The sequence below is a fragment of the Callionymus lyra genome, chromosome 1 (assembly GCF_982586985.1).
Source record: "Callionymus lyra chromosome 1, fCalLyr1.hap1.1, whole genome shotgun sequence".
In the NCBI taxonomy this organism is placed as follows: Eukaryota; Metazoa; Chordata; class Actinopteri; order Syngnathiformes; family Callionymidae; genus Callionymus; species Callionymus lyra.
Window position 1 is genome coordinate 40291608 of NC_141818.1, and position 27011 is coordinate 40318618.

At 40.0% G+C, this 27011-nt stretch overlaps 4 protein-coding genes and 1 long non-coding RNA gene across 6 annotated transcripts in view; 1 reads left to right on the top strand and 4 right to left on the bottom strand.

The window, feature by feature from the left end:
* Positions 1-520: 520 nt before the first annotated feature.
* On the bottom strand, positions 521-4245 carry trmo (tRNA methyltransferase O). The gene is made up of 6 exons (XM_087784096.1): positions 4118-4245; positions 3783-3922; positions 2973-3147; positions 2690-2847; positions 1892-2389; positions 521-887 (listed from the first exon to the last, which is right to left on the bottom strand). The coding sequence occupies exons 1-6, from the start codon at positions 4204-4206 to the stop codon at positions 661-663; spliced, it is 1287 nt and encodes a 428-aa protein (XP_087640222.1). The 5' UTR covers positions 4207-4245; the 3' UTR covers positions 521-660.
* Positions 4246-4880: 635 nt separating this feature from the next.
* Positions 4881-7318, bottom strand: hemgn (hemogen). Of its 2 annotated transcripts, XM_087784109.1 has the most exons (5): positions 7215-7318; positions 6673-6767; positions 6276-6354; positions 5333-5964; positions 4881-5257 (listed from the first exon to the last, which is right to left on the bottom strand). In XM_087784109.1, exons 1-5 carry the CDS (start codon positions 7229-7231, stop codon positions 5169-5171), a joined length of 912 nt encoding a protein of 303 aa, XP_087640235.1. In that variant the 5' UTR covers positions 7232-7318; the 3' UTR covers positions 4881-5168. The 2 variants fall into 2 exon arrangements, with proteins under 2 accessions (XP_087640235.1, XP_087640244.1); XM_087784118.1 differs by lacking the exon at positions 7215-7318 and having other exon boundaries at positions 6264-6354; positions 6673-6881.
* Positions 7319-8462: 1144 nt separating this feature from the next.
* Positions 8463-12279, bottom strand: LOC148089490 (uncharacterized). Its single transcript, XR_015713308.1, has 2 exons — positions 10739-12279; positions 8463-9427 (listed from the first exon to the last, which is right to left on the bottom strand). It is a non-coding gene; the product is annotated as an uncharacterized LOC148089490 (long non-coding RNA).
* anp32b (acidic nuclear phosphoprotein 32 family member B) lies at positions 9387-15834 on the top strand. The gene is made up of 7 exons (XM_087807320.1): positions 9387-9526; positions 12287-12430; positions 12505-12627; positions 13829-14021; positions 14101-14207; positions 14286-14358; positions 15189-15834. The coding sequence occupies exons 1-7, from the start codon at positions 9473-9475 to the stop codon at positions 15263-15265; spliced, it is 771 nt and encodes a 256-aa protein (XP_087663446.1). The 5' UTR covers positions 9387-9472; the 3' UTR covers positions 15266-15834.
* A 1123-nt stretch (positions 15835-16957) lies between these two features.
* coro2aa (coronin 2Aa) overlaps positions 16958-27011 on the bottom strand; it is a 29820-nt gene continuing 19766 nt past the window's right edge. The window contains exons 2-12 of the mRNA XM_087807395.1: positions 26582-26782; positions 25584-25700; positions 24897-25046; positions 24635-24814; positions 22342-22458; positions 21033-21137; positions 20855-20951; positions 19960-20072; positions 19804-19894; positions 18515-18744; positions 16958-18454 (exon numbers count right to left, since the gene is read on the bottom strand). Coding sequence (XP_087663521.1) covers positions 18329-18454; positions 18515-18744; positions 19804-19894; positions 19960-20072; positions 20855-20951; positions 21033-21137; positions 22342-22458; positions 24635-24814; positions 24897-25046; positions 25584-25700; positions 26582-26782 — 1527 coding nt within the window. The 3' untranslated portion in view covers positions 16958-18328. The remainder of the gene's footprint in view (positions 18455-18514; positions 18745-19803; positions 19895-19959; positions 20073-20854; positions 20952-21032; positions 21138-22341; positions 22459-24634; positions 24815-24896; positions 25047-25583; positions 25701-26581; positions 26783-27011) is intronic.

Genomic DNA, 27011 nt, shown 5'->3' on the forward strand with positions numbered 1-27011 from the left:
TACAATCTAAGTCTAAAGGTAACAATAAAGAACATAGATCAAAGAAAAATAACAAAGACAAAGGATACAAAGACTAACATAGAACAGAACATCATGATACTTTTACTCCACTCCTGCCCCCGAACTCAGAATTAAACAATCTAATAGCACGAGTCCTTGAGTCTATTTGTTTTGCACCTGGGAAGGAGCATTCTTGCACTCATTCTGCTTCTCTGCTCACTGATGACAGTGTTATATATATATATAGCCTTTAAAAAAATACATCTTGATCTTTTAAGTATATATTTTTTTGAGTATTGTTTTGATTATTTAAGCGCCTTGTGACCCTGGTCTGGAAAACGCTCTTTTAATATTAATTACTTACTTATATATTAAAATATGCTCTTAATTTGTTTATTGTAACCAAACGGGTTAAAAGACACTTTTAAAGTGTGTCCTAATTTATATTTGAAATTCTCCGACACAAATACAAATTTTCTTAGTACGTTTTCATATTTCAGCTTCACAACATGAGACTTCATCCGTTTGATAGCTTTAATGAGAAGGATGACAAATGACAATGCAATATATAGTGTAGACATCACAGTTCTTTTTTAATTTCATACAAGATTATTTATTAAAAATCAAACAACTCTTTCGTTCAATTCCAACGTCTCAGCTTCAAGTGTCTCCTTCCACAGGTCTGACTTGCAGCACTTCTGCAAATCCTTCTCCAAACCAACAGGTGATGTCAGCCGTGTCCAAGGTGAAGAAGAAGAGTCGATCCCTGCAGCGAGTCCTCCTGTAAACCGAACGGGGGTCGGCTGACAGAACTCCTTTGATGGCGGCGACGGCGTCTTCCGAACTCCTGAGAAACTTGAACTTTGGTTTCCCGCTTCCTGGTGTTCCTGAAAGATGGTGAAGGGGTTGTTTGAGGTCGGGTTTGCTTATTTTGGAGCCGTTAAAGGGCGATATAAGGTAATGATTCACTAAAAAAAAATTCTAATTACACTCATTTTCTACTCACCCTCATGTCGACTAAGGGTTGGGATTATTTTCAGAGTAAACTGTTCCTTTTTAGAGTTATACACAAAAATGTTTGTTCATTTTAATGTAGCGACTGGAGCTAAATTGTCTTCATCTACGTCCAAAAATACTCTTAAAAACACCCAATACCTCCATACTGCTCGTCCGTAACGTCCATTCTGAAGAACTCTCAGTTACTGCTTGAAGTGTTTACTCATTTAAACACTGCAAGCGTCTCAACACGATTTATAATTATTGCCTGGGATCTTTAGCTAAAAACAATATAATAATAATAATAATAAACATCACATTTATATAGCGCTTTTTGGGACACGCAAAGACGCTTTGCAAGAAGGATAAACATACACACACGATTTTGTAAGACGGAGAAGACAATCAAGAGAAGGCAGTTTTGAACAGGTGCGTTTTGAGGAGTGAGTCGGAGTTCCTGATAGGTTGAGGGAGTGAGTTCCAGAGTGTGGGGGGCCGCAGCAGATAAGGCTCGCCCCCCCCCCCAGGGTTTCGGTGCTTCATCCTCAGGGGAGTGAGGAGGATGGCATCGAAGGATAGGGAACAAGCTTAAATATCGTTCAATTTCCTTTTGGGAATCTTTCATGTCGAGGCTTCAATACAAGAGGGACGTTACAGATTATGGAGGGATTTGGATGTTTTTAACTTCTTTTTGGATGAAGATGAAAACAAAGACAGCTGAGCTCCAGTCGTTACATTAAAATGAACATACACTGGAGTCTATAACTAATAAAAAATAACAGATTATTCTCTCGACAACATTACGAATGACATTTAATTAAATAATACATACTTTGCTCATTGAAAGCTTCATAATAATAATGTTTTATTTTCTTTGATTGTTGGAGCAGCTTACCTGGGTGGTGACCTGGAATAAACTCTGCCAGCTGTTCCTGGGCCAGAGGTGTGAAGCGAACCTCCAGACAAGAAACCGGAGGCTCTCTGATCCAGCCGGCGATGGTGCTGTAGTCTTCCTCCCTGTAGCGCGGCAGCAGCTCCTCGGACTGTCCGGGCGGCCCATTGGACCGTGGCCCCGAAACACAACAGGGGTCACCTTCCGTCAGGTAGGCCTTCACCTCCTCTAGAACGCTGAGGAGGTCTTCGTTCTGTGGAACTGCTGGTGCAGTTGCTGACAAATCCTCCATTAAGTCTTCAGTTTTCTCTTCTTGGCATTGATCCTCAACGTCGTCGTCGTGGTTCGGTCGATCCGTTTGACCGTCGCTGCTGGATCTGCAGAGCTGGACGCCGTGAAGCGCCCTCGCTTGAGGGGAGTCGTAGTCCGGTATGTAAGGTTTGATGTCCAACACCGGGGTGCCCGCAATCATATCAATGTCCGACAGATGAACCGTGTCTCCTGGAAATGAAGAACGGTTAGAGAAGTACTGATGAACCTTCATGAAGTCTTCAGAGCTCACTGGACAGCCCTCGTTTTAACAGCTATTTTAAGGAACCCCCCTATTGTTTTAAGCCAATAGCGCCATCTATTGTCCATTGAAAAGGAAAAAGCTGCATCATCATATCCCTAATAAAGACATTCAACTCCTGCTTCTGAACATATTTCGCTCAGAAATTATATTTTCAACTGAAATGTGTTGTCAAATAAAAAAAATATTTAGGGACAGAATAATCTTCCCACGTTGTTATTTCTACTCACCCACGATTTTATCCAACTTCGCCAGAGTCAAGCCCAAAGCGTTCGGTCGGTGAGGACTGCGGGTGGAGTAGACGCCGACTCGCTGACCGTTCAGTCGAGGCGGCTTCACCTTGGCCTTGTAGCTCAGGTGACCATTTTTGTGGAAAAGGAAGATGATCCTTCGAAGACATGGGGTGGGGGGAAACTTGTGAGGTTCATTTCATATAACTGACCTTTTGTAAAGTACGTGGGTTGAGATTTTCATTTATTTTAAAGTTTAAAAAGTGATGGAGTCGGAGCCTACCAGACATGGGAGTACTGCTCCAGTCCCACGAGCGCGTGATCGGGATTGTTGAAGACGCTTTGCTCGAGGCGCAGTTCCGCCCTGGAGGGGCCACAAATGGTGGGCTGTCTCGGAGTCGCGTTCTTGACAGAGAAGCAGGAACTGATGAAACCGATCGGCACCGTTTGGATGTTTCCTGTTACAACACGTACTTTATTATATCATCAACGTTGCTTTATAAATAAACAACCGTTTTTTTCCTTGAAAAAAGACAGAATATTGCAGATTTAATCCTTTATTTATTTGATTTTTTAGATATATATATTAAGCTGGAAATACTTATTTCATACTCAAATTTCTTTTGAAAATGAGTATTCTTTAGCTTGTAATTATCACATGTAGCATTGCATTGCAAAAATATATTTCCTATAGTTTCCTTTTTTTATCCTAATAAAACCTACGATTGACTTCACTTTTTAACTCCAAAATTATACAGAATCTTGAAAAATATATATATATATTATTTCCACAAGTTTCGTAAGTTGAATATTAACCAAAAATACTACCTTCTTCTTTTGTTTGAAACCATATTCATATGTAATTATCTGATTTGCACAGTTTTAATCCAACTTAATTTAAATGTATTAACTCTGTCAACTATCAACAGGATATGTCGAAGGTTTAACCAGTAGTTTTTTTTTGACTCAGTAGTTTAAGGAAAATTAAAATAGGTTCCAAAGGCAATTGTTTGAAATAACTTATTTCCTTAAGTTTCTGTATAAACCTCAGTACTCGACTGATGATGAACGAACACGTCTTGTTGTTACGTACCTTGTTCCAAACTGTCCTTTGGTGAGGATTTGACCACTTGTGGACTTTTACCTGATCCAGAGAGTCCAGCATTGGTCAGAGCAGCCTGGAGGGAAACCAGGTGTTTGCGGTGACCTTTGACCCCACTGTCCAACGTCTGCCTGTTGACGAGGAATTCACAACGATGTCACCACATCCTGACAATAATCGGTTTCGATATTATTCATTTTTTCTGGTACTTTAGTGACAGTTTAAACAGCACAATACTGTCAGATTCATCTTAAGTCTATTTTATTTTTCATAATAAAGGAAATACAATGCATTAGCATCTTTACCACGTGTGTTTACAGTCGTACCTCAAGTTCTTTATTTCTTTCCGCATCACAGAGACTTGCTGTTGAAGTTGATCAATCCGCTCACCACAGCACTTGCAAGAACAGACCATCTTTGCTCCAGAAAACAAAAACAAAATGTTGCGGAGAAGTTTCTGTCGCTCGGTGGTGACGTCAGCAGGAAGAACGTGAAGAGTCACGTGGTACTTTGTCGCTATGGAGGTCGCGTTCTTTTTTTTCTTTTTAAAAAAAACGATTTCGCTTCACAATCTGACATATTTTGACCCAATAAAACGATTATTATTTATTCTATAGCTATTTTTTAAACTACTAAGCCCCTTCAACCAATGCGTGTTTTAAACCAGCAGAGGGCGAACGCGCGATGCTTATAATACAATTATATTTATAATATACATAAATATATTTTTTAATTTATTATTATTACTAAATAAATCAGTTGAATTGAACAAAGGAAAATTTAACTTGTAAAAACAATGCTTAAAGTGAAAGAAGCAGAAAATCTTAACAAGTAAAAAAGTGTCTTAACATTCATTGAATTTGTATTAAATACTGAAACATTAATAACTCACGGTTACTTTATATGGTGGACATAACATCGTTTTAAAGGGACGTGAGCAAAGATAAATGAAGTCAAGGAAAAACGTTACCAAAAAATTAATATAAAATCGTTTAGGTTGAGGATTAACATCTATGTAGTGTTTTCATCACCACTCATGCAATTTAGTAATGCTATCTGTTCAGAGAAAACACAATACAAACAATGACACTGATTTGTCACCATGGTTTATTGAGTGAAAAGCAAGTTTAAAAAAAACATTTTAGCCGTGCAGTTGAATACAAAAGAAAAATGAAACTACAATTCAATATTATTAGAATCAGCTCATATTGGTAGAAAACTATTGTCAAAGAAGCAAAACAAATAAATAAACACACTCTTTTATTTTGTTTGTTTTGTGTCAGATTGATAAAGATAATCAGACATTTCAGTATTTCAAAACTTCCAGAGAATGTTCTCGAAATTGTTGTTACGGGTTCATTTAGGATTTAAACAGGATCAGTTTCCAGAAAGATACTCTTGTTGCTGAGGAAGTGAAGACGGCTGCATGAAGAACTTTTCAGTGGTGCTGCTCAGTGATGTCACATCTGAAATAGAAGATGAGTTTTCAAGACGGTTTTCATGAGGTCCAGGTTTAACGTGATAATCCTGTACCAGCTCACCTTCATCCACTTTATCTTCTTGAGTTTGAGGAAAGTCTTCGGTCTCACTGGGACCCACGTCCTCGATCAAAACTGGATCTTGTGAAGATGCTATGGACGGAGGTGCAGCGACGACCTGGGGGACGGCCGAGGCCTCATCCAGAACCAGAAGCGGCTCTTGAGATTGAGGAGGTGAGGTTATACTTGGAGATACATCAGGGACAGAAGATGGAGGTGCTTCAACTGGCACTTGAGCGACCGGGTCAGCATCGACTGTAACGGATGAGGATGGAGCCAGAGCTGGGGTAGCGTCAAGTGGAACGGTAGCAATTGGGACCGGATCAGCCAAAATGGGGATATATCGAACTGGGGCAGGGGAACCAAAATCAGGTGTTGGGCCCACTGGAGCAACAATACCAGAGAGAACCGAGCCCTGCACTGGAAGGGGCGCAGGGTCACCAGAGATGGCCAGTGCTTCAGGGGTTTGCAACCCTTCAGATGCAGGCACGACCACAGGAGCAGGTTCAGCCAGACTTGCTTCTTCTTCTTCTTCTTCTCCAGGGATCTCTAGTGTGTCACTCTTCCTCGGTCTTCCTCTCCTCCCTGTGCTCCCTTTCTTTTCAGCCCTCGCTCTTTTCCGTGGACTCTCCTCTCTGAAACGGTACAGGGTCAGCACCAGTGGACATTGATTCGACTATTGGTGCTAGTTCTGCAAAACTAATAGTACAAAGTCCATGACCTGGATCTGAAGCACCAATAGTGGCTGCAGAGCAACGTTTGGTAACTCTTGCACCATAAATAATATCAATACAGGTACAAACATCTTCGTAGTATGATATTCAAACAGACAAATGCAATTTTATCAAATTATTTACACAACAAAATACTTCTAAGCAGAAGTGTAAACACATGTCGACCCTTCACGTGAAATAGATCTCCTCTAACTATTTACCCGAACACCCACTGGTTTGTTTCCTTCTCTTCTGCTTCTGCCTTTTTCCTCTTCAGAAGTTCTCTGTCTCGCAATCTTCTGCGGATTCCACCTTCACGGATGGAGGGAAAACCCTTGTTAATAGTGACCAGCAAATTATAATTTCAACTTAATTCAACAACTTTTCTGTATTATTTTATTGAGACTCATAGAATAAAATGAATCGTAAAAAATCCAGCTCAAACAATGGACAGATGATATTATTATACAATTTAAAAAATACACGCTCAATAATCTCACATCACAGAAGTTAGAAGCAGAAATCTTAACTAACCATGTTACCTGGTTATGTACGTGTTCGCCAATCATCAAGTTAGTTACACAACTTAATGTCGAGGATCCAAACACATGTAATTAAAAAACAACAAACCTTGCTCTTCTTTGGGCTCTTGATATTCCAAATCCTGTCGCGGCTCCTCCATTGTTATTCCTTGTATGAATGGATTTCGACTGAAGAAAGGCGGGCTACCCGAAAAAAAAAGGAGCCAAAATAACTTCTGACTGTTTTTCCCTCCCCTGTAAGTTTTATCTGGTTAAACATTAGCAGAGCACTGGGAGAGTTCTTACAGTGAACCTCTTATCATATTTGTAAAGCTGGAGGTGTTGGCACAGAGACGTGAAGAGCAACGGAAATACTGAATACTTCTGTGTGACAAGACATGGTTTAAAAATAACTATTTAAATGAACTTTTTTAACTTTATTATAGTACACTCTGCTAGTTAAAAGCGAGGTTTGTTTATTAAGCACAAGAAGAGAGATACATAAATGTACTGAAAATAAAATGCATGTTAAGAACTTAAACTCGTTTAATGAAGTTTATGGTCAATTTTATTGCAATTAAGTAAGTAACGATAAGAAGGAAAAAATAGCTCTTAAGAGATACATTTAAGAGCTGATATCGAGACACTAACCATGTTTTTTTTTTCATGATGAGAAAATATGGAGTTTGTGTGTTTTCTTCATCCTTGCTTGGACTGCTCCGACCCAAACACAGACAGAAGTTGTGAATTGTAGTTGTGAAAAGTGGTCGTAGTCCAGATCTTCAGATTCTTCTCTCTTCATGAAACTCCTCCAGGGAATTATTAAGGTATCCCCATAAATGTGTTTTTGTTTTTTCTTGTTCTTATTTTATATATATATATTTTTTTTTAATGAAAAAATGCTGTATTTAATGTGGCTAATTGGAAAAAACAATTTCCCGTAGGAGACCTCCTGAGGGATCAATAAAGTTATACCTACCTACCTAAATAAATAAGAGACATGATATCTCCTGGGTCCGACCCGGTGCTTCCTCCCAGGTGCATGGGTGGAGGGAGAGTCCGTGATATCTTGCAGATCTAGAGCTGGTCGCTCTGGGTGTGTTTCTCAATCTTCCGACAACACATTTAAGATTGTAAGTCCGAAAGAGATGAAGTCCTGCAAACTGTCAAATGCTTTCAGGCCAACTTGGAAGCTGTTAAAGTAACTTGTTGAATTTAAGTAGGCAAAATATATATATATATATATATATATATATACCCGTTTCTTTGCATGGGATTCAAAGCGGCCCATGCAGAGTACAAGTGCAGCTCACCACAACATTTGTATTTCTGGCAGCCAGAGGTCGCTCACCTTGATCCAGAGTCAAGGCAAGGGATACGGAATGTACACATAAATTACATATTGTACTTTGCAAGAAAAAACACATTTTTAATATGGCCGTGTGAAAATGGGTCATAATTATAACAAAGCTCCTCCAGAAACAAATTATATTATTATTATTATTATTATTCATAATTTGACAGCGGCTACAGTCGCCGCCCTAAACGTCAGCGACAGCGCCATCTTCTGGCAGACATTACTCATTGCAAATTTCATTAACTGTATTTACTGTACTTCATTGTGCATGATGCTAAAAATAGCATAACAACGATAAATCATGAGTCTATAGTGAATTTATTGTTTTTTCTTGCAGGGGGAATTACTTCATTTTTAAAAGAGGTGGAAATTCGTTTCAGAAAACCCCGGTCGTCCTCCAGCTTAAGGGATCCTTGTCTCAGGAAGTGGGTTGGGGGCGGGGGCTCTGAAACCCCCATGCATATACAATGCGCTCTTTACTGCAAAATACATAGACCCCTCCTCACTCATGTGTGGAAGAACTTGAGACTTGAAAAATCCAATGCATTTAATAAAGCGGTTTATTGATTTAAAAACAGATCAGACAAACACAACCACAGCATCATTAGAGGCAGGATGATGGATATTTAAGTATATATGATTTATCATTATACAAACACAGGGTAGCATGTGGTTGAAGAAGTACATGTATACCTGTTTAACAAAGAAGATGATCATCTTTTTCTTACAAACATTACATTTATATATTTACAATAAATAAATGCACATAAATACTGTGATGAGGTCAACATGTTTAACTTTAAATGCACAAAAACGCCTGCATTATTGAGCTCCATAGTAGATTCCCGATATGTGCATATTCATTTAAAAATATTGAACATTGCAGTAACTCACAGAATATTGTTTACACCACCGTACGGATCCTTTTTAGCACGAGGACGTCTGGGTCCAAACTCAGCGATCGATTAACAAAATCCAACTTGAAAAATCCATCCGAGTGGAAACATTCCTGCACAATTACAAATGAATGTCTTTTGATTATTCAGAGCAAGAGGAAAACTATGAAGTGTGTTGATTAAGAGTACACGTTTCGTGTAATAAATCACTTTTAAATGAATGTTTAAAAGCTTCTTAGTAAAATGATAATGTCATATAAACTGTATTGCACAAAACACGATTTTAGTAATAAAAGCACCAGGTAAAAAAAAAATTTGAAGGACAATATTCAGTTATACACATAAAAATATGTCGATAAATGTAAGTAAGAACGAGTTTCGTAGAGGAATTAAATCGCAGCACAGCGGCGAGTCGAGCCCAACGTCATGTTGTGTGACTGCAATGCCTTTTAAGAGGCGATGGGCGTTTCTGGGCGTAGAGGGCGCTGTTGAGCATATATTTTGTTTCCCTCCATGGTTTCTCCGACCAACTTAGCGCTGGGCTCACTTCATTATACAGTCCTATATTCTCCCTCCATTAGGGCATCACTGCTCCTGGACTCGAGACCCCACTGAGACCCGGGAGAGAGAGAAAAGTTTCAGCGCCACAGAACACGATGGAAATGAAGAAGAGGATCACGCTGGAGCTCAGAAACAGGACACCGGGCGAAGTGAGTTTTTTTTTTTGTTTTTTTTAAAAAAAGAAAGCGAGCCCATAGTTTTGCAGCGAGAGCTAGCTTGGCTACTTTTTCTTTGCTTTAAGAACCACATGTGCTTCATGTTTTCACAATAATGCGGGAAATGTCTCCCGCGAACACGCCGCTTCCGTCTCGGGCGTACAGGAGGATAAAAGATAAATTCACCAGTTATTTCACAAAAAAAAACCCAGAGCCTGGTGGTGCCTTTTTTTCTTGTATCTCCTGCGGGGCTCGAACCGCTTCACAGCCCCGCGCCGCGGTCGCCACCGGGTCCGGGTCCGACATGGACCGAGGACCCATCGAACAATGGTTAAAACTCGTGGCTAGTAGTTGTGGGTCTTAAAAAAAAACGAGCGTGTAACGTTGGCCATTCACGGAGACGTATATCCAACAGTGGGAGCCATGTTTGCTGCTAGCTAAAGCTTCCCCCAAAAGAAGTAGTATTTTTCCCTTTAAATCCTCACTTAAAATGGATTTGTTTTAGTAACGTGGCAATAGTATATATATATGCATATACCTTTTAAATTAAACACGAAAAAATAGATGTACTAGCAGCACCAGCAGTTGACACAACTATTATATTATTAACACATACTATTAAAACAAAAAGTCAAATATTCTCTCGCTTGTTATTATTGACTTATGTGTTGTATAACAGACGCACACGTTGATAACTACTACAAAAAAAGATAAATAATAGTGAAGCGGGAAGAATGGCTCGCAGGGATAAACATAGTTTTGGTGAATTAATCGCAAAAAAGAAAAAACGTCGTGAATCGTGTTTTCAATGGAGTCTGCGACCCCCAGTCATGTAGCGACACAACTTGTTCCCGCCATATTGTCCTCCGTCTCTGCGCCGAAGCCTGAAGAAAAAGGCGCAGCAAACACACTTCACGGTGTTTAAAAACAAACTACTGGTTATATTTAGAGTTCAATCTTTTTAAAGATTTACTCGTGTTTTTTTTATTATTATTCGACTCGGCGACTACAACAAGCCGAGCTAGGCCGCCTCAGTGACGAGGATATCCGGTGCACGCTATGGCTGCTCCCGAGAAGGAAAATATACAAAAATATAAAGAAAAGAAAATCCCCCCAAAAAACACCCGTTTAATCTGTAAAACAATCGTCGCAAAGCGCATGTTTCAAACGTCAAGATTAAAAAAAAAAGCTCAGGGAACTGCATACTGTATCTGAGGAGTCGCCATGTTGTCATTCGTGTCGTCTTTGAAGCGCTGGAAGAAAGGAACTGTCTCCATCTTTGTTTTTTCACTCGGTTTCCGCTCGCACTTCTTCCAACCTCCCTTGTAAACCTTCTTAACTATTATCACCGTTATTTCGACGACGACGTCCCCCCAAGAAGTGGTCGAGCGACGACAACCAAAAAAAAAAAAAAAAAGAGAATCTTGACTTTAGGTGTTTTCGCATTGGTGTCCGCGGCTGCAGTGTAATGGCGGACACAGCTGCGGGAGCAGCCGCACGGCAGCGTTTAAAAGGGGCAACGGCTGCTAGCATGTAGCTTGTGGCTAAGCTAGCTGTGGAGAGTCATTGCGTTTGTCATTAGCGGCTCAGAGGCGCGTTTGCACGGGTCGGTCTCAGCGAGTCCTGCCGCTGAGAACCGTCGCCGAGCCAGAGACGGTGTCAATTCAGAGACGATATCGATACGATATTAAGTTGTTTTAGCGACGATTTTTATCTTTTTTATTTAATTTTTCGTCGTTACTGTTGAACAACAACTTTTTTGCGTGTGTAGAGCAACCAGTGTTTATTGAAATCTTTCGACCCCGCCTTCGTTTTTCTGTTTTTCCATCTTGTTTTCGTCACCATTTAACGTACAAATAACGGCTTTAATGTGACTTTTTTTTTTTTAAAGAGAAGCTTCTCAATTTTTAAATTATAATTATTATTTAAACATGAACTTATTCCATCTGACTAACACAAACTCGTGTTCTGAAATTAAACAATATTTCCTAAGTGCATTTAAATGATCTGCTTAAAATCAAATAAAATACTATTACTCACTTGGACTCTGATAGTTTTTTGTTACTTTTATAAACAACATTTATATTGACAAATGGTCTCTGAGTTTACCTTTATCAGTTTAACGTGCCCTTTAAAGTATATACTTTATTGAATATTGTTTTGATTGTTTAAGCGCTTTGTGACCCTGGTCTGGAAAAGCGCTATATAAATAAAAATGACTTGCTTACTTTTTCTTAATGTTGGAGGGAGGATTGTTCTTAAAAGCCTATTTTAAGGCGCACTGTTCCAAGTCTTCTTTTCGGGGCCACTTTTACCAGCCAGTGACATGTAGTCAAGTACAAGTTATTTTATTGTCAAATATGCATGTATTAAGACATACAGCATGAATGAAATCCTGGTCCTCTCTGACCCACGATGCAAAATATGAATACTTAACAGACATTAAACACTTAAAACAATGAAAGACTTAAACACACATTAATTAAAACATTCAAGAATATAAATAACCAACAAAATGAAATAAATGATCAACAAACTTAAATCTAAAAGCTTAATGTCATACGACTTCAGAATCCGTAATTAAAAAACACTAAGCGTAATATCCTAATGTGAAGAAACACAGTTTATTAAAAAATAAAGAACAGTTTATTATAATCACAATAGTTCAAACTTTGAACTAAATGGAGTAAAAATGATAAAACCAAGTGTGTTTACAAGATGTTAAAAAAGAATGAATTTCTCTTTTCTTCGCAGGCGCTAGAGCTGGTCCTGGATAACTGTCGATCAGGGAACATCGAGGGCCTCACGGAGGAGTTCGTCAACCTGGAGTTCCTCAGCCTGATAAACGTTTGCTTAATTTCAGTCTCCAACCTGCCCAAACTAGCCAAGCTCAAAAAGGTAAGACCTGTTAAACCGTCTCATGCGGGTTCTTGTTCCCCCGAAACTTCAATGTTTTTGTTCATGCGTTCCAGCTGGAGTTGAGCGACAACAGAATCAGCGGCGGCCTCGACGTCTTAGCGGAGAAACTCCCGAACCTCACACATCTAAACCTGAGCGGAAACAAATTGAAAGACATCAGCACATTAGAACCTTTGGTAAGATCACAACTTCTGTCATTAAAAATAATAATATTAGAACCTTTGGTAAGATCACGACTTCTGTCATTAAAAATAATAATATTAGAACCTTTGGTAAGATCACGACTTCTGTCATTAAAAATAATAATATTATTAGAACCTTTGGTAAGATCACGACTTCTGTCATTAAAAATAATAATATTAGAACCTTTGGTAAGATCACCACTTCTGTCATTAAAAATACATAATAATAATAATAGAACCTTTGGTAAGATCTCGACTTCTGTCATTAAAAATACATAATATTATTAGAACCTTTGGTAAGATCTTCACCACTTCTGTCATTAAAAATAATAATATTATTAGAACCTTTGGTAAGATCTCCACCACTTCTGTCATTAAAAATAATAATAATAGAACCTTTGGTAAGATCACGACTTCTGTCATTAAAAATACATAATATTATTAGAACCTTTGGTAAGATCTTCACCACTTCTGTCATTAAAAATAATAATATTATTAGAACCTTTGGTAAGATCTCGACTTCTGTCATTAAAAATAATAATATTAGAACCTTTGGTAAGATCTCGACTTCTGTCATTAAAAATAATAATATTAGAACCTTTGGTAAGATCTCGACTTCTGTCATTAAAAATAATAATATTAGAACCTTTGGTAAGATCTCCACTTCTGTCATTAAAAATAATAATATTAGAACCTTTGGTAAGATCTCGACTTCTGTCATTAAAAATAATAATATTAGAACCTTTGGTAAGATCTCGACTTCTGTCATTAAAAATAATAATATTAGAACCTTTGGTAAGATCTCCACTTCTGTCATTAAAAATAATAATATTAGAACCTTTGGTAAGATCTCCACCACTTCTGTCATTAAAAATAATAATATTAGAACCTTTGGTAAGATCTCCACCACTTCTGTCATTAAAAATAATAATAATAATAATAGAACCTTTGGTAAGATCACGACTTCTGTCATTAAAAATAATAATATTAGAACCTTTGGTAAGATCACGACTTCTGTCATTAAAAATACATAATATTATTAGAACCTTTGGTAAGATCTCCACCACTTCTGTCATTAAAAATAATAATAATATTACAACCTTTGGTAAGATTTCCACCACTTCTTTCATTAAAAATACATAAAATAAAAGCAGGGTGTAGAGTTTTCTCATGCTTCTCAACTCGTTCTCTCCAGAAAAAGTTGGAACACCTGAAGAGTCTGGACCTTTTTAACTGTGAAGTGACGAACCTGAACAACTACAGAGAGAGCGTCTTCAAGCTGCTGCCGCAGCTCACCTACCTGGACGGATACGACGTGGACGAGAGGGAGGCGTCCGACTCGGACGGCGAGGTCGACGGAGACGCGGCGGACGACGACGACGACGAGGGTGAGGAAGCTCGTCCGGGGCGTTGTTTCTGGAACGAATCCTGCGCCCGGTGTGTTGAACCATGCCTGTGATCCTCCAGACGGAGAAGAGGAGGAAGACGAGGACGGCGAGGAGGAGGACTTTGACGAAGACGACGACGACGACGACGATGAAGAGGAGGGAGAAGGAGAGGACGATGACGACGAGGTCGGTCTAGAGTTAAACGTTGAAGCTAAAGGGATCAAAAGGGAAACGTGAGATTAATCCAATATTTGCGCTTCATAGGAAGGAGATTTCGGTCAGGATGGAGAAGTGGACGATGAGGATGACGACGACGACGACGAGGAAGAGCAAGACGGTATGGATAGTAGTTATTTTGGAAAAAGGGGAAAATCTGCGATAATAACAAGTGATCTTCACTGCTTTGCCTCGATACTCTGTGTTCATGTGACGCTAAAACTGCTTTGAATTACCAGGAAGATAAAAACTTGATCTTTATCTAGTTTAGTAAACAATAGTTCACGCTGTATGAAGACGAGGCTATGTTCGGACACCGGGGGGAAGAAACGATAATTCTACTTGATGCTTTCTTACGCCCTCTATGGGTGACTTCTCCAGGCATAGCCCTAGACCAGAGGTGGGCAATTATAAGTCTTCAAGGGCCACATTAAATTCTGTGAATGTTGTTAGGGGCCGTCAAGCAAAACGAAAGATGAAAAAAATCCCTAAAAAAAAAGGGACATTCGTCATTAGGCCGTGACATTTATTAAGATAAATAAGATGCAATTTTATTCTTGTATATATGAGGGGTTTTTTCCTCAAAACATTTCTTCAACTTACTTAAAAAAAAAAAAAATGTTTTGAGGGATTAATATATATACTCGAAAAATGACATGCAAGAAAGGAGTAAATAATGTAAATAAATAATAAATACAAAATACATTTGTTAATGCATTAGAACCGTTTATACATGATCATACTTTGACATTACGAGGGCGGCATAAATGCAGTTAAAGGGTGCAGCCCAGGTCTGCCATAGAGGGTGTTGCGTACATTCGTAGAACCACAGTTATAAGTAATAACTTGGGGTGTGAAGGCGTGATCCCAGACAGACTCATTGAAAGTTAAGGACGGACAAACACACCTGGTGTTCGACAGTCATTTTCAAATGTACTCGTTCTTCCTCAGAATCGGCCCGCGGTGTGAAAAGAAAGCGAGACGGCGAGGAGGAAGACGAGGAGGACGACGACGAAGACGACGATTAAGCCCAAAACTGAAAAGCAAAACCCCCGAAGTTACCCCGAAGTTTCCCCCCAACGTCCGATCACCTGTTAGAATCCGACCCCGAGCCGCGAGCAACGAGGGCAGGACTGTACTGGACAGGCGGGCCGCGCAGAGGTGTCCCGCCCCTGCCCGTCTTTTTTAATCTCCCCTACAACAGACTGAGATCCACGAACACCCTTCACGCCCCCGACGGCCTTCTCAGGCTGTCCACTACTCAGCATTCCACACTTTCACTGTCTCCCCCTCTTTGTGTGTTCCATGTGAGGACTTTGGGACTGGTTTCTAGTTTTGGATCTGTGCTTTTAATATTTCGTTGGATGGATTTTTTCTTTTTTGGTATCGTTGGATTTATTATCTCTATTTTCCCATCTTTTTTTTTTTTGTTCCCCTCTTTATTTTCCCAATAAAGTTATTGCTATAGCAGCTGTGCAACCAGCAAGCCATGATTTTTGTTTGTGTGGCCGCCTGTTGCACAAATCAAGGTTGTAGCTACATTTTTACTTCCTGTAAGACGAAAAAAAAAGGTTTGTAAATAAAAATGTTAACATTTTCTGCTTTTCTCTGGTTTCTAAAGACAGACTTTCACAACGAAACCTCCACCTCCGTTAAAGAAAGATTCGGCATGTCTTGGGTTCATCCTCAGTATTATTGTCGTTACAGCAAATCTAAATAGGCATTAAATTTATGATTTTTAAAACATTGTCTTGTTGATAAATGTATTAAATCAAAAGTCGATGAGTGAAATGTTAGTTTCAAAACAATTTTTGTAAATAAAAATTATTAAAGGTGGACGCACGATAAATATCAGGTACTAACAAAGCAGACAACTACTGTTAGGAGTGTGTTTTGTTAGGAATTTGTCAAAATCCTACATCAATTGTATTTTTAACAATGAATTTCGGATCATATTATTTTTAAACCGTCTTTAAAAGTCTAATTTAATTTGTAGAAACCATTGGACACAAGTTTCCATAATAACTAAATAATACTTAGTAGTGATGGTTTGATGACCATGTTGTTCAGAGGTCAGTAGGTGGCGCAATCGGTTTAAAAATTATGTTTTCATTAGAACAGATCAAAACAAAGGAAAATAGTGCAGAGACCGCCATCTAGTGGACTCTGAACATAATGACACTGCTTCATGAAGCTTCATCAAACCATCACTAATACTTGGCAGTATTAGTCTGCACCGGTTTTGAAATGATTAGTAACACCTTTAGGACGTCGACTGATTCACTTTTGAAGAAAGTTCTGTGGCGGACTGGCGTCCTGTCCAGGGTGTCCCCCCCCCTTATGCCCGATGATACTGGGATAGGCTCCACCCCCCCAACTTCCCAATAAGGGATTGAGCAACTATCGTTTTTTAGCAGTTGCTGCTATACAGGAATATTTCTACTTGAAAGTTCAACTGAAAATCAAAAACTCAAGATGTCAACATATTGGAACCAAAAAAAGCATCAGTGTCAAAACTCACCCGTGAATGAGAAAGTTCATTTGTTTACGGTTTGGCAGACCCAGGACACATTGGAGAGACTTTAACTTGAACCTGGGGAGACCTCAGGTTTTTCGATGAGGTTTCTGAGGGAGAGGAAAGTGTGGCCCTCTTTACTCCGCCTGCTGCCCCCACGACCCGACCTCAGCCAGAAGACAGATCGATGTTGTTTTTTTTAAAAGTATATTTCAAACACACAGAAATTGTCATTCACTTTTACAATTGTATTGCCTCAAAAACATTCACTATTTTTTTTATTAAGCATCTTCGTCCACAGCGGCCCGTCAGGGCGGGACAGAACCTGCCAAGACCCGACCCGAGATGTGGCAGTTAAGTTTGTTCTGGTCCGACAGCTTCTGTCCAGTTCAGTAGTAGATTTGTTCCCTTTTAGACCTTGTAGAGACGCTGGAAATAAACGTGACAGTTTCTTCACATTCAACATCAGGAAAGACTGTGTTTAAAATCAACAAGAAACGCAGTTGGAATAAATTAGAAAACGAGATAAAGCAGTTCAACATATCAAAGATCCATTGCAGACCAAAAAAACAAATGACAGAGAGACTCAAATATCTGAGGTACAAAACCAGTTTTTTAAAATCATTAAAAAAAATAGATAAAACATTTTTGGCATTGAAAAAAAAAAAAATTTAGCTACAATTTATCGAGCTAAACATCTTGTTTAAGTCAATTTTTACATCTGTCTTGAAGTTTTAATATTTTTCGTCAGTTTCTGATTCAAGAGTTTTACGACGTCAATTCAAACTTAAAATAAATTAAATCACAACTTTCTGTCTTTATTTAAAAACCAACCTCTTCTGATTAACTTTTTATTTAACTTCCGGATCATATGTTCGTAATGAAACTTTTCTTCTCAACTTTTTATCAGATTTTACTACATTTGTCCAAAAGTAAAGAAGAAATACAACCTTGTGTCAGAATCATTTGCCATAAATTAATTACTTGGATATAGAAAGTACCTTAAATAATATTTATTATATCAATAATCGGCGTGTTTTATCTAAATGTACAGTATTTACCTCGAGTTTCATTTTGGTAACTGTAAAGAGTTTTTGATACTAAAATATAAAGCAAAGTTCTTTACATTTTTCTTTTTTAAAAACAACAAAATGCAAATGATCCATTAATGGTTTTATCCTCAGTTTGTGAAAAAGTCTTAAAAAAACGTTTTTGTCAAATTTTGAAGTCGTTGATAAGAATAAAAAAAAATGTTTTAATTAAAAATGAAACATCACGATTGTAAAAGTTTAAAAAAAGAAGATCAAAAAGTCGTCCGAGCGTCTCAAAGATGTGTTTCCAGAAGTGAAAAGTGAAGTCTCTGCAGCAGGTCCATCAGGTTGCATAGCTCCGACAGCGTAGAAGAAGAAGAAGAAGAAGTGTTTGTACGAACGAAGAGTGCGGGGGGGAATATTTGGGGGCGCGAGTGTAACGAGGACGGGAGGGGGGTGCGGGTGTCACGGTGAGGGGGGAGTAAACGCTTTGGTGTTCCAGGTGCTGCGTGTGAAGGTGAGTCAGTGAAACGAGGTCCTGAGGGTCAAGTCTGAGAGTTCCTGACGTTCTTCATCTCCAGCTCCAGCTGCTTGATGCGGACGTCGCGCTGGTTGAGAAGCTCTCGCAGCCGCCGGATCTCCTCCTGCTGCCTGTGGAACCTCAGCCGGAGCTGGAGAGAGGAGAAGGGTCAGAGGTCGAGTCTCGCGTCACGACCTGCGCCGCCACTCACCTCGCTCTCCGTCTTCGGCGGCGAACACAGGTCCAGGTCGTCTCCGTTGGTGACCAAGGTCGTGCCGTTGTCGCCTTCCTTGGCCGCGAGCTGGCCCTGCATGTAGGCCTGCTGCAGGGACCCGGGGCGACCCTGAGACCGGCTGTCCAGCGAGTGCCCGTTGCCTTTGCTGAGCTCGGGGTACGACTCCGGCTCCTGACTCCCAGGCTTCAGCGACATCAGCGTCGGACCTGGAACCATTGGACACACTCGTCATTTGGGCTTTATGATGTCACCGAGCACGATACAAGAGATATCGTTATACTGTAGTAACAAGTATATATGTGTAGTATTGTCGAGTACTTGACTCTGGTGTTGCAGAATTTACAGACCACATGACTCTTGATGAAGTTGTGACTGCTTTCATTTGTTTTTGAAACCAAAATATGTCCAAACATCAGCTTTAAAAACTGCTGTATCCTCTTGTTCTCAGTCATAACTGGGATCTCGTGGGATTTACTCCCATCAGTATGTGTGAATGGCTGTCAAAGCGCTTTGTGACCCTGGTCTAGAAAGGCGCTATATAAATAGATATATTATTATTATTATTTCATTGTTCCTTTAGCTACGGAGCACGAAATGACTGCTGCCATCTAGTGGCTGGAGGTTTAATTGCATGACAAAAAAACTAAAAATTATACACACTTAATTGAAACTATGACAACAATTAAATAGGATTTTTAAAGCCAATTAAAAAAATCGTATATTATTCCCCCCCAAAAAAACATACAATGATACAGTGCTGCCGAGTATGAATACAGTATCGTAAGTGTATCGATTGTTTTGTCAACAGGATGATGTTATTACATCTGCCAAGGAGATTCTATGATATTTGTCTGTTTTAATATGTAATTTATATTAATATACACGGTGAATATTTGCATGATAAAATGGTAAAAAAAAAAAAAATTGAACCATTTTATTTTATACACACTTTACACATTGATATACAACTCATAAAATAAAAAAATAATAAAAATGAAAAAGAGAAAAATACCCACTTGGTAATAAAAATATATATCCCAATGCTGTTGAATATGGGTGTTATCGCAACAACAGCAATTTTTACACGTGTCGATGTCGTCAACATGTAATTACCTCTGCCAAGGAGCTTATTTCATGACACATTACAGTGCGAGCTGATGACACCTGCTGTCACGTTGCATCATCATCATCATCATCTTCTCTCCTTGTTTTTCATTCACTTTTCTAACATCTTGCTCCGCCCCTTGTCGCGACCCCTGACTGACCTTTGTCGACGCCGCCGAGCCACTCCTCAGCCGTCAGCGCCGCTCTGTTGCCGGCCGTCATGGGATAAATGTCCTCCTGGTACGACTCCGACTGTCGGGAGACATAAATCACGTCTTGGGTTTGGGTCACGTGACACGCCCGGAGCGACGTCTCACCCTGCGGGGCACGATCATGGACAGCGGCTCGATGAGGCTCTTGCTCGTCACCAGCTTGTAGAACCTGAAGACCTCGCAGGAGCCCACGTCCAGACCTCTCTTCGGCATCACGCCTGCGGGGGGCGAGAGGACGAGAGGTTGACATTCAGAGAACGCCTTTAAATGGATCATAGTCGGCGCAAAGGATTGTGGGAGAAACTGGTGGAGGTTCTAGCAATGGAGGTGCCTTGGCAAATGATAAGAAACATCTTGAGACGTTTTTATTTGTTCAGGCTTTTCCTTGATTTTCTGGAACTCCTGTTGTGTTATCAGTTTTATCTTGACCTTTAAAGTATATACTTTATTGAATATTGTTTTGATTGTTTAAGCGCTTTGTGACCCTGGTCTGGAAAAGCGCTATACAAATAAAAATTACTTACTTACTTACATTGGGATAAACGACTGCTGAGTCCCAGCATGCATTGCAACGCAGTGACTAGTCCGACTGTGCGTTGTAAATATAAGATAATCTTAAATTCACTTACAATACTAATTTTTACGCACTATTTTACACTGCAGTGAATTTTCCGTGGTCAATAGTAAATATACATTTTCCATACGTACTGTATATGTAATTTTTATTTACATCATTTATTTTAACAGAATGTAGTAGTGGGTCAGTGACTATTTTTATATTAAGTACTGAGAAGTTATTTGAAATATCCAGGAAGAGAAAACGAGAAAAATGTTTCTGTTGTTTATATGGATGTTTCATGACGTAGCAGTTCCACTGTCCTGACACAAGAGGGAGCCAGAAACCATCGTTTCAATCTTAAAGCGACCCCAAAAACGTCAGGCCAAAAGCGTCAACATGAGACTAGTAAGTGTGTTCAAATGTTGTATTTGCGACTCTCACCCATTCCTTTCTGCGGTGAGAGCGATCGATACTCCGTCAGGTAGTGGATGAAGGGTTTCTCCGAGCTGATCTCGTAGTACCTGATGTTGCCGTCGCCCTGACATCACGCGGGGACAGGAATTTGTTTAATTAATTTCTTTGTTTTGTTTTTTTTTTGGTTTGACCTCGAGAGACCGACCTTCCCGACGAGATACAGCATGTGGGTGTCGGGGTCGTAGAAGGGGAACAGGACGCCCGAGGATCCGTCCAGATTGTCTTCTATCAAAGGCACAGACAGGTCGTCCTGCAACCACATGAACCAGATGAACTTCAGTTTCAGATTAAATCACATGCACCGCATACAAATATAAAAAAAAATCCCTAATCTGGGGTTTAGCCCTAATCCAGGCCTCACTGTACACATCAGAGGAAAGTTGTCGTACATTTCTAGATCCTTATTGTTGTAACAAACCTTTTTAATGTCAGCGTTTTATTGACAGACCTTCAGATAATTCATCATATAGAGACAGTTTTACTCGTTCTCACCAGTTTACAGGTTTATTTTCTTTGGTAAATCACAGTCTTCTTTTGAGAATATACAGAATTATAACTATAACAACAATACTAACTATTATAAAGAATATATATTTCATAAAATATGAATTGATGATTTTAGGAAGATAAATGATGTAACATTTTATCATTTGATTTCTCATTTATATAATACAATTATACACATATATATATAAATATATATATATATATATATATATTTTAAAAGAACACAATTAATTTAAATATTTTAGTCCAGAATTTAGATTTTTTTTTTAAATAATTTAAATATTATTATACCTTTTCCATCACAAATGCTTTTGTTTTTAACCATGAAATAAAATATTTTATTTTCAAAATAAAACACCTTTCAGACAGTTATCATCAACAGAACTTCTGGGCGGCCCGGTAGAAAATGCCTCGAGGACCTGTACCGGTCTCCGGACCAGAGGTTGTGTGGACCACTGGTGAGAAAACATTTTCATTTTTATTCGAAATAAAATAAAAAATAAAGATTGAAATCATTTAATGTCACTTTTCGTCAGTAATTAAATGTCAATTTTTTTAACTTGCAAAAAGCTTCAAAAAACGAAAGGTACACAGACGTGAGGAACCAGTTTGTGTTTTGATTTATTTAATGTCATTAAAATATCAAATAAAAACTCTACAGAAAGAGGACGATGCTCATGGATACTAGTGATGGTCTGATGAAGCTTCATGAAGCAGTGCCATGTTGTTTAGAGGTCAGTAGGTGGCGCCATCACTTTAAAAATGATGTTTTTAATTAGAAAAGTTGTTCAAAACAAAGGGAAATAGTGCAGAGACCGCCATCTAGTGGACTCTGAACACAATGACACCGCTTCATGAAGCTTCATCAGACCATCACTGATGGAAACCAGAACCCACATTTTACCCAGCATGCAGTCACGCGACCCAAACACGTCGCTCCTTCTCACCATATCCCAGAGCGCGATCTGCCGGTCGTTCCAGCGAGACGTCCCTGAGGTGAGCATCATCTTCTGGTTCCCCAGGATCAGCACTTTGCTGGCTCTGTGGTTCTTGCAGTTGGCCTCCTGCACAGACCCGACACAGACGTCAGTGAGGCCAGTCTGACCCGGAGGTCTGAGCAACTATGTGGAGGTGAGGGTCGGAGCCAGAGGTGTCACTTTTGGCTGGAGGGTGCCGAGGGTACTCGCTGTGCGAGTGAAAAATGCCATGTATGCAGTATTTGTCGTCACCTCGGGGGCGTCGACTCGTGAACCAGGTTGTTGCTTTGAAGCTGAAGGAAGTTTCTTGGAAGTTTTCCTCTAAAGTTCATTTAAAATCCTGATCCAAGTGTTAAAATCAGAAGCATTGAAAAGTAAGGGTGTAAGGAATTATCAATATAATTATTTCACAATACTGTACCGATATCCACCAGCACTTTATTTAATATTATAGTAGTTATGGTTTATATTTTAATAAATTGTGTATAATATACTTGATTTTTTTTTTAAACATTAAAACATTCACAGTGTTTGTCCATTTTTGAGTTACAATTAAACTTCCGGTTGCTAGAGCGCGGCAGTAATTACGTCCTGTTACATTGAAATCTTGCGAGATCCGGGTGATGACTGAGGACGAGAGGATACATTTGACTCCAGCCGACTTTTAAAGCTGATGTTTGGACATATTTTGGTTTCAAAACAAATAAAAGGAGTTACCACTTCATCAAGAGTCATGTGGTCTGTAAATACTGCAACACCAGAGTCAAGTACTCGACAATACTACAAATATATCCTTGTTACTACAGTATCACTATATATCGTATCGTAAAATAAAAAAATATTTGAGAACCATGTTGGCTCAGAAAAACTAAAATCCTGACTGGGATTCGAACTCATGCCACTCCTGTAATCAGCTCTGTGGTGTAAAAACCTTAACGTGTCCAGAAGACGATCCAGATCCACCAAACAAAGTCCAATTGTGAAAATAAATTGAAGACTTTTCTGAGCTGCACTGTTTTGGCAGAGGCAGCAATAAGTCAGAGACACTGACCTGCAGTAGAGACACTGACCTGCAGTACAGACACTGACCTGCAGTACAGACACTGACCTACAGTAGAGACACTGACCTGCAGTAGAGACACTGACCTGCAGTAGAGACACTGACCTGCAGTAGAGACACTGACCTACAGTACAGACACTGATCTGCAGTAGAGACACTGACCTGCAGTACAGACACTGACCTACAGTAGAGACACTGACCTGCAGTAGAGACACTGACCTACAGTACAGACACTGACCTGCAGTACAGACACTGACCTGCAGTACAGACACTGACCTGCAGTACAGACACTGACCTGCAGTAGAGACACTGACCTACAGTACAGACACTGATCTGCAGTAGGGGCACTGACCTGCAGTACAGACACTGACCTGCAGTACAGACACTGACCTGCAGTGCAGACACTGACCTACAGTATAGACACTGACCTGCAGTACAGACACTGACCTACAGTACAGACACTGATCTGCAGTAGGGGCACTGACCTGCAGTACAGACACTGACCTACAGTAGAGACACTGACCTGCAGTAGAGACACTGACCTACAGTACAGACACTGATCTGCAGTACAGACACTGATCTGCAGTAGAGGCACTGACCTGCAGTAGAGACACTGACCTGCAGTAGAGACACTAACCTGCAGTAGAGACACTGACCTGCAGTACAGACACTGACCTGCAGTAGAGACACTGACCTACAGTACAGACACTGATCTGCAGTAGAGACACTGACCTGCAGTAGAGACACTGACTTGCAGTACAGACACTGACCTGCAGTAGAGACACTGACCTGCAGTACAGACACTGACCTGCAGTAGAGACACTGACCTACAGTAGAGACACTGTCCTTCAGTACAGACACTGACCTGCAGTAGAGACACTGACCTACAGTAGACACTGACCTGCAGTAGAGACACTGACCTGCAGTACAGACACTGACCTGCAGTAGAGACACTGACCTGCAGTACAGACACTGACCTGCAGTAGAGACACTGACCTGCAGTACAGACACTGACCTGCAGTAGAGACACTGACCTGCAGTACAGACACTGACCTACAGTAGACACTGACCTGCAGTAGAGACACTGACCTGCAGTACAGACACTGACCTGCAGTAGAGACACTGACCTGCAGTACAGACACTGACCTGCAGTACAGACACTGACCTGCAGTAGAGACACTGACCTGCAGTACAGACACTGACCTGCAGTAGAGTCCCTGATCGTGTCTCCATGAGTCGGACCTTCCGGTCCTTACAGGTGGTGGCGAACTGGCTGCCGTCCGTGTTGAAGGACATGGAGAGGACCACGTCCGTGTGGTGGCTGATGGTCCGGACCGGGTTCTTGATCACCTGCTCGGGACAGTCCAGGTTCCAGATCATGACCTGGAGGTGGAAGAAACAAGAGGAGAAATAAAAACAAACCATTAAAAAAAAAAGGTCTAAAACCCCTTGTTAGTCCAGTCACCTTGTAGTCGTAGGCGGTGCTGAAGAGGATGTTGTTAGCGGTGGGGTGCCACTCGATGAGGCCCACCCGCCGGCTGTGACCCTGCAGCTCCTTCCACGCCACCGTAATGTTCTTGAACACACCATGAGGCGGGATTTCCCACACTTTCACCTGAGAACACACGCAAACCACATTCAACACAAACGTCCGACTGCGCCGGAGAAACAGACATATTTCACTGCTGGACACACGTTTGTTTTTCACCTGCAGGAATGTATAGAAATATATAGAAAATCTAATTCATTAATTCAACATTTTACATGTTTTTGAAATGCATCTTGTTTATTCAAATGTTTGGGTTGTTCCAAGCATCGATAGTCTGATAAAACAATTTACAATTTATATATTTGTAGGTTGAACTTTTTTATTTAAGGTTGAATAGTTTTCTTTTTAATAATTGGATAAATTTCTTTTTTTTTTCTCCATATATTTTAATAATTCAAAAATACATTTTCTAAATTCAACACTTTAAAATGTGTAGCCTTTTAAATTAAATATAAAAATCTTGGTATAATAGTGCCATAAGAGTATAAATAATCAAATATTTTAGACAATTATAAAAAAAAAACCCAATATATACAAGTTGAAGTATTAAAATATTGAATAGATGATTAAAGAATATATACGGAGTCACTACTGTGGACGGACCGTGGCGTCCTCGGAGCAGGAGGCGATGCAGAAGTCGTTGAAGGGATTCCACTTGATGTCCAGAACGTTGCCCTTGTGGCCGGAGACCCGGGGATGGAGAGGATCAACTCTACCCTTCTGTAAGGAAAGAGGCATCGTTGCCATGACAACACAAAAGGAAACATTATAAAAACGGTAAGTTAACGTCGGTTAACTTATGACAAAATTCCTTCCTCCTGATCTGGGTTGTTTTTTTGGACATTACAGATAACTATCTTCATAGGAAGAACATCTGACTCACACACACACACACACACACACACACACACACACACACACACACACACACACACACACACACACACACACACACACACACACACACACACACACACACACACACACACACACACACACACACACACACACACACACACACACACACACACACACACACACACACACACACACACACACACACACACACACACACACACACACAAATAATGAGGTGTTTATTTACAACGCTATATTGATGTTCATGGTTTGTGTTTCAATGAAGTGTGTATAAAGTAAAACATGTAGATTTTTTTTTTTTAATTGACCTTTACAATGCAAATATTCATGGAGTTTGTTCGTTATGTGTTGCAATTAATCTTCTGGCCGCTAGATGGCAGCAGTCTCGAATTAAATCCTGCAAGATCCTCCTGATGACTGAGGATGAGAGGATACAGCGACTCCGGCAGCTTTTAAAGCTGATGTTTGGACATATTTTTGTTTCACAAAACAAATAAAAAACCATTATGACTTCGTCAAGAGTCATGTGGTCTGTAAATTCTGCAACCAGAGTCAAGTACTCGACAATACTACAAATATATCCTTGTTACTACAGTATAACAATATATCCAGTATCCCAAGTACAGTTTGTTTTTGCTTGTGCTTACAAAACCTCGTCAATCGGGGCGTCAGCATAGACAACCATGGACTCAAGAGTCTTCAGATCCGTGTTAAAGACTCACGTGATGGATGGACAGCACCAGGAAAGCCCCCCCGCCCGCACACTCCGTGATGACCGCCAGGAAACGTGGGTTGACGGTGCAGAAGTTGTTGTCCTGGACGCTGCGCGTGATCTGCACGCCGTCGTAGCAGCTCTCCTTGGTGGCGGCCTTTCCGAACACGTGTCGGAACTTGGAGCTGCGGTACTGAGGACGCCATGTCATCTGAGAAGGACAGCGGAGGGCGCAGTGGTCAGTGGAAGAGACGGAGACGTTTTTATGATTATTGAGGCGGCGCTTTTTCTTTGCCAGATGCAGGATTTAAATGAATTGATGAGTTCATTTAAAGCAGCGACTCTCAACTGCTCTGGTTTTGGAAGTGGTTTCACAAGACAAAACATATCGACAAATAAAACAAAAAAAGAAAACAAAAACATGTATACTTATGTGGATC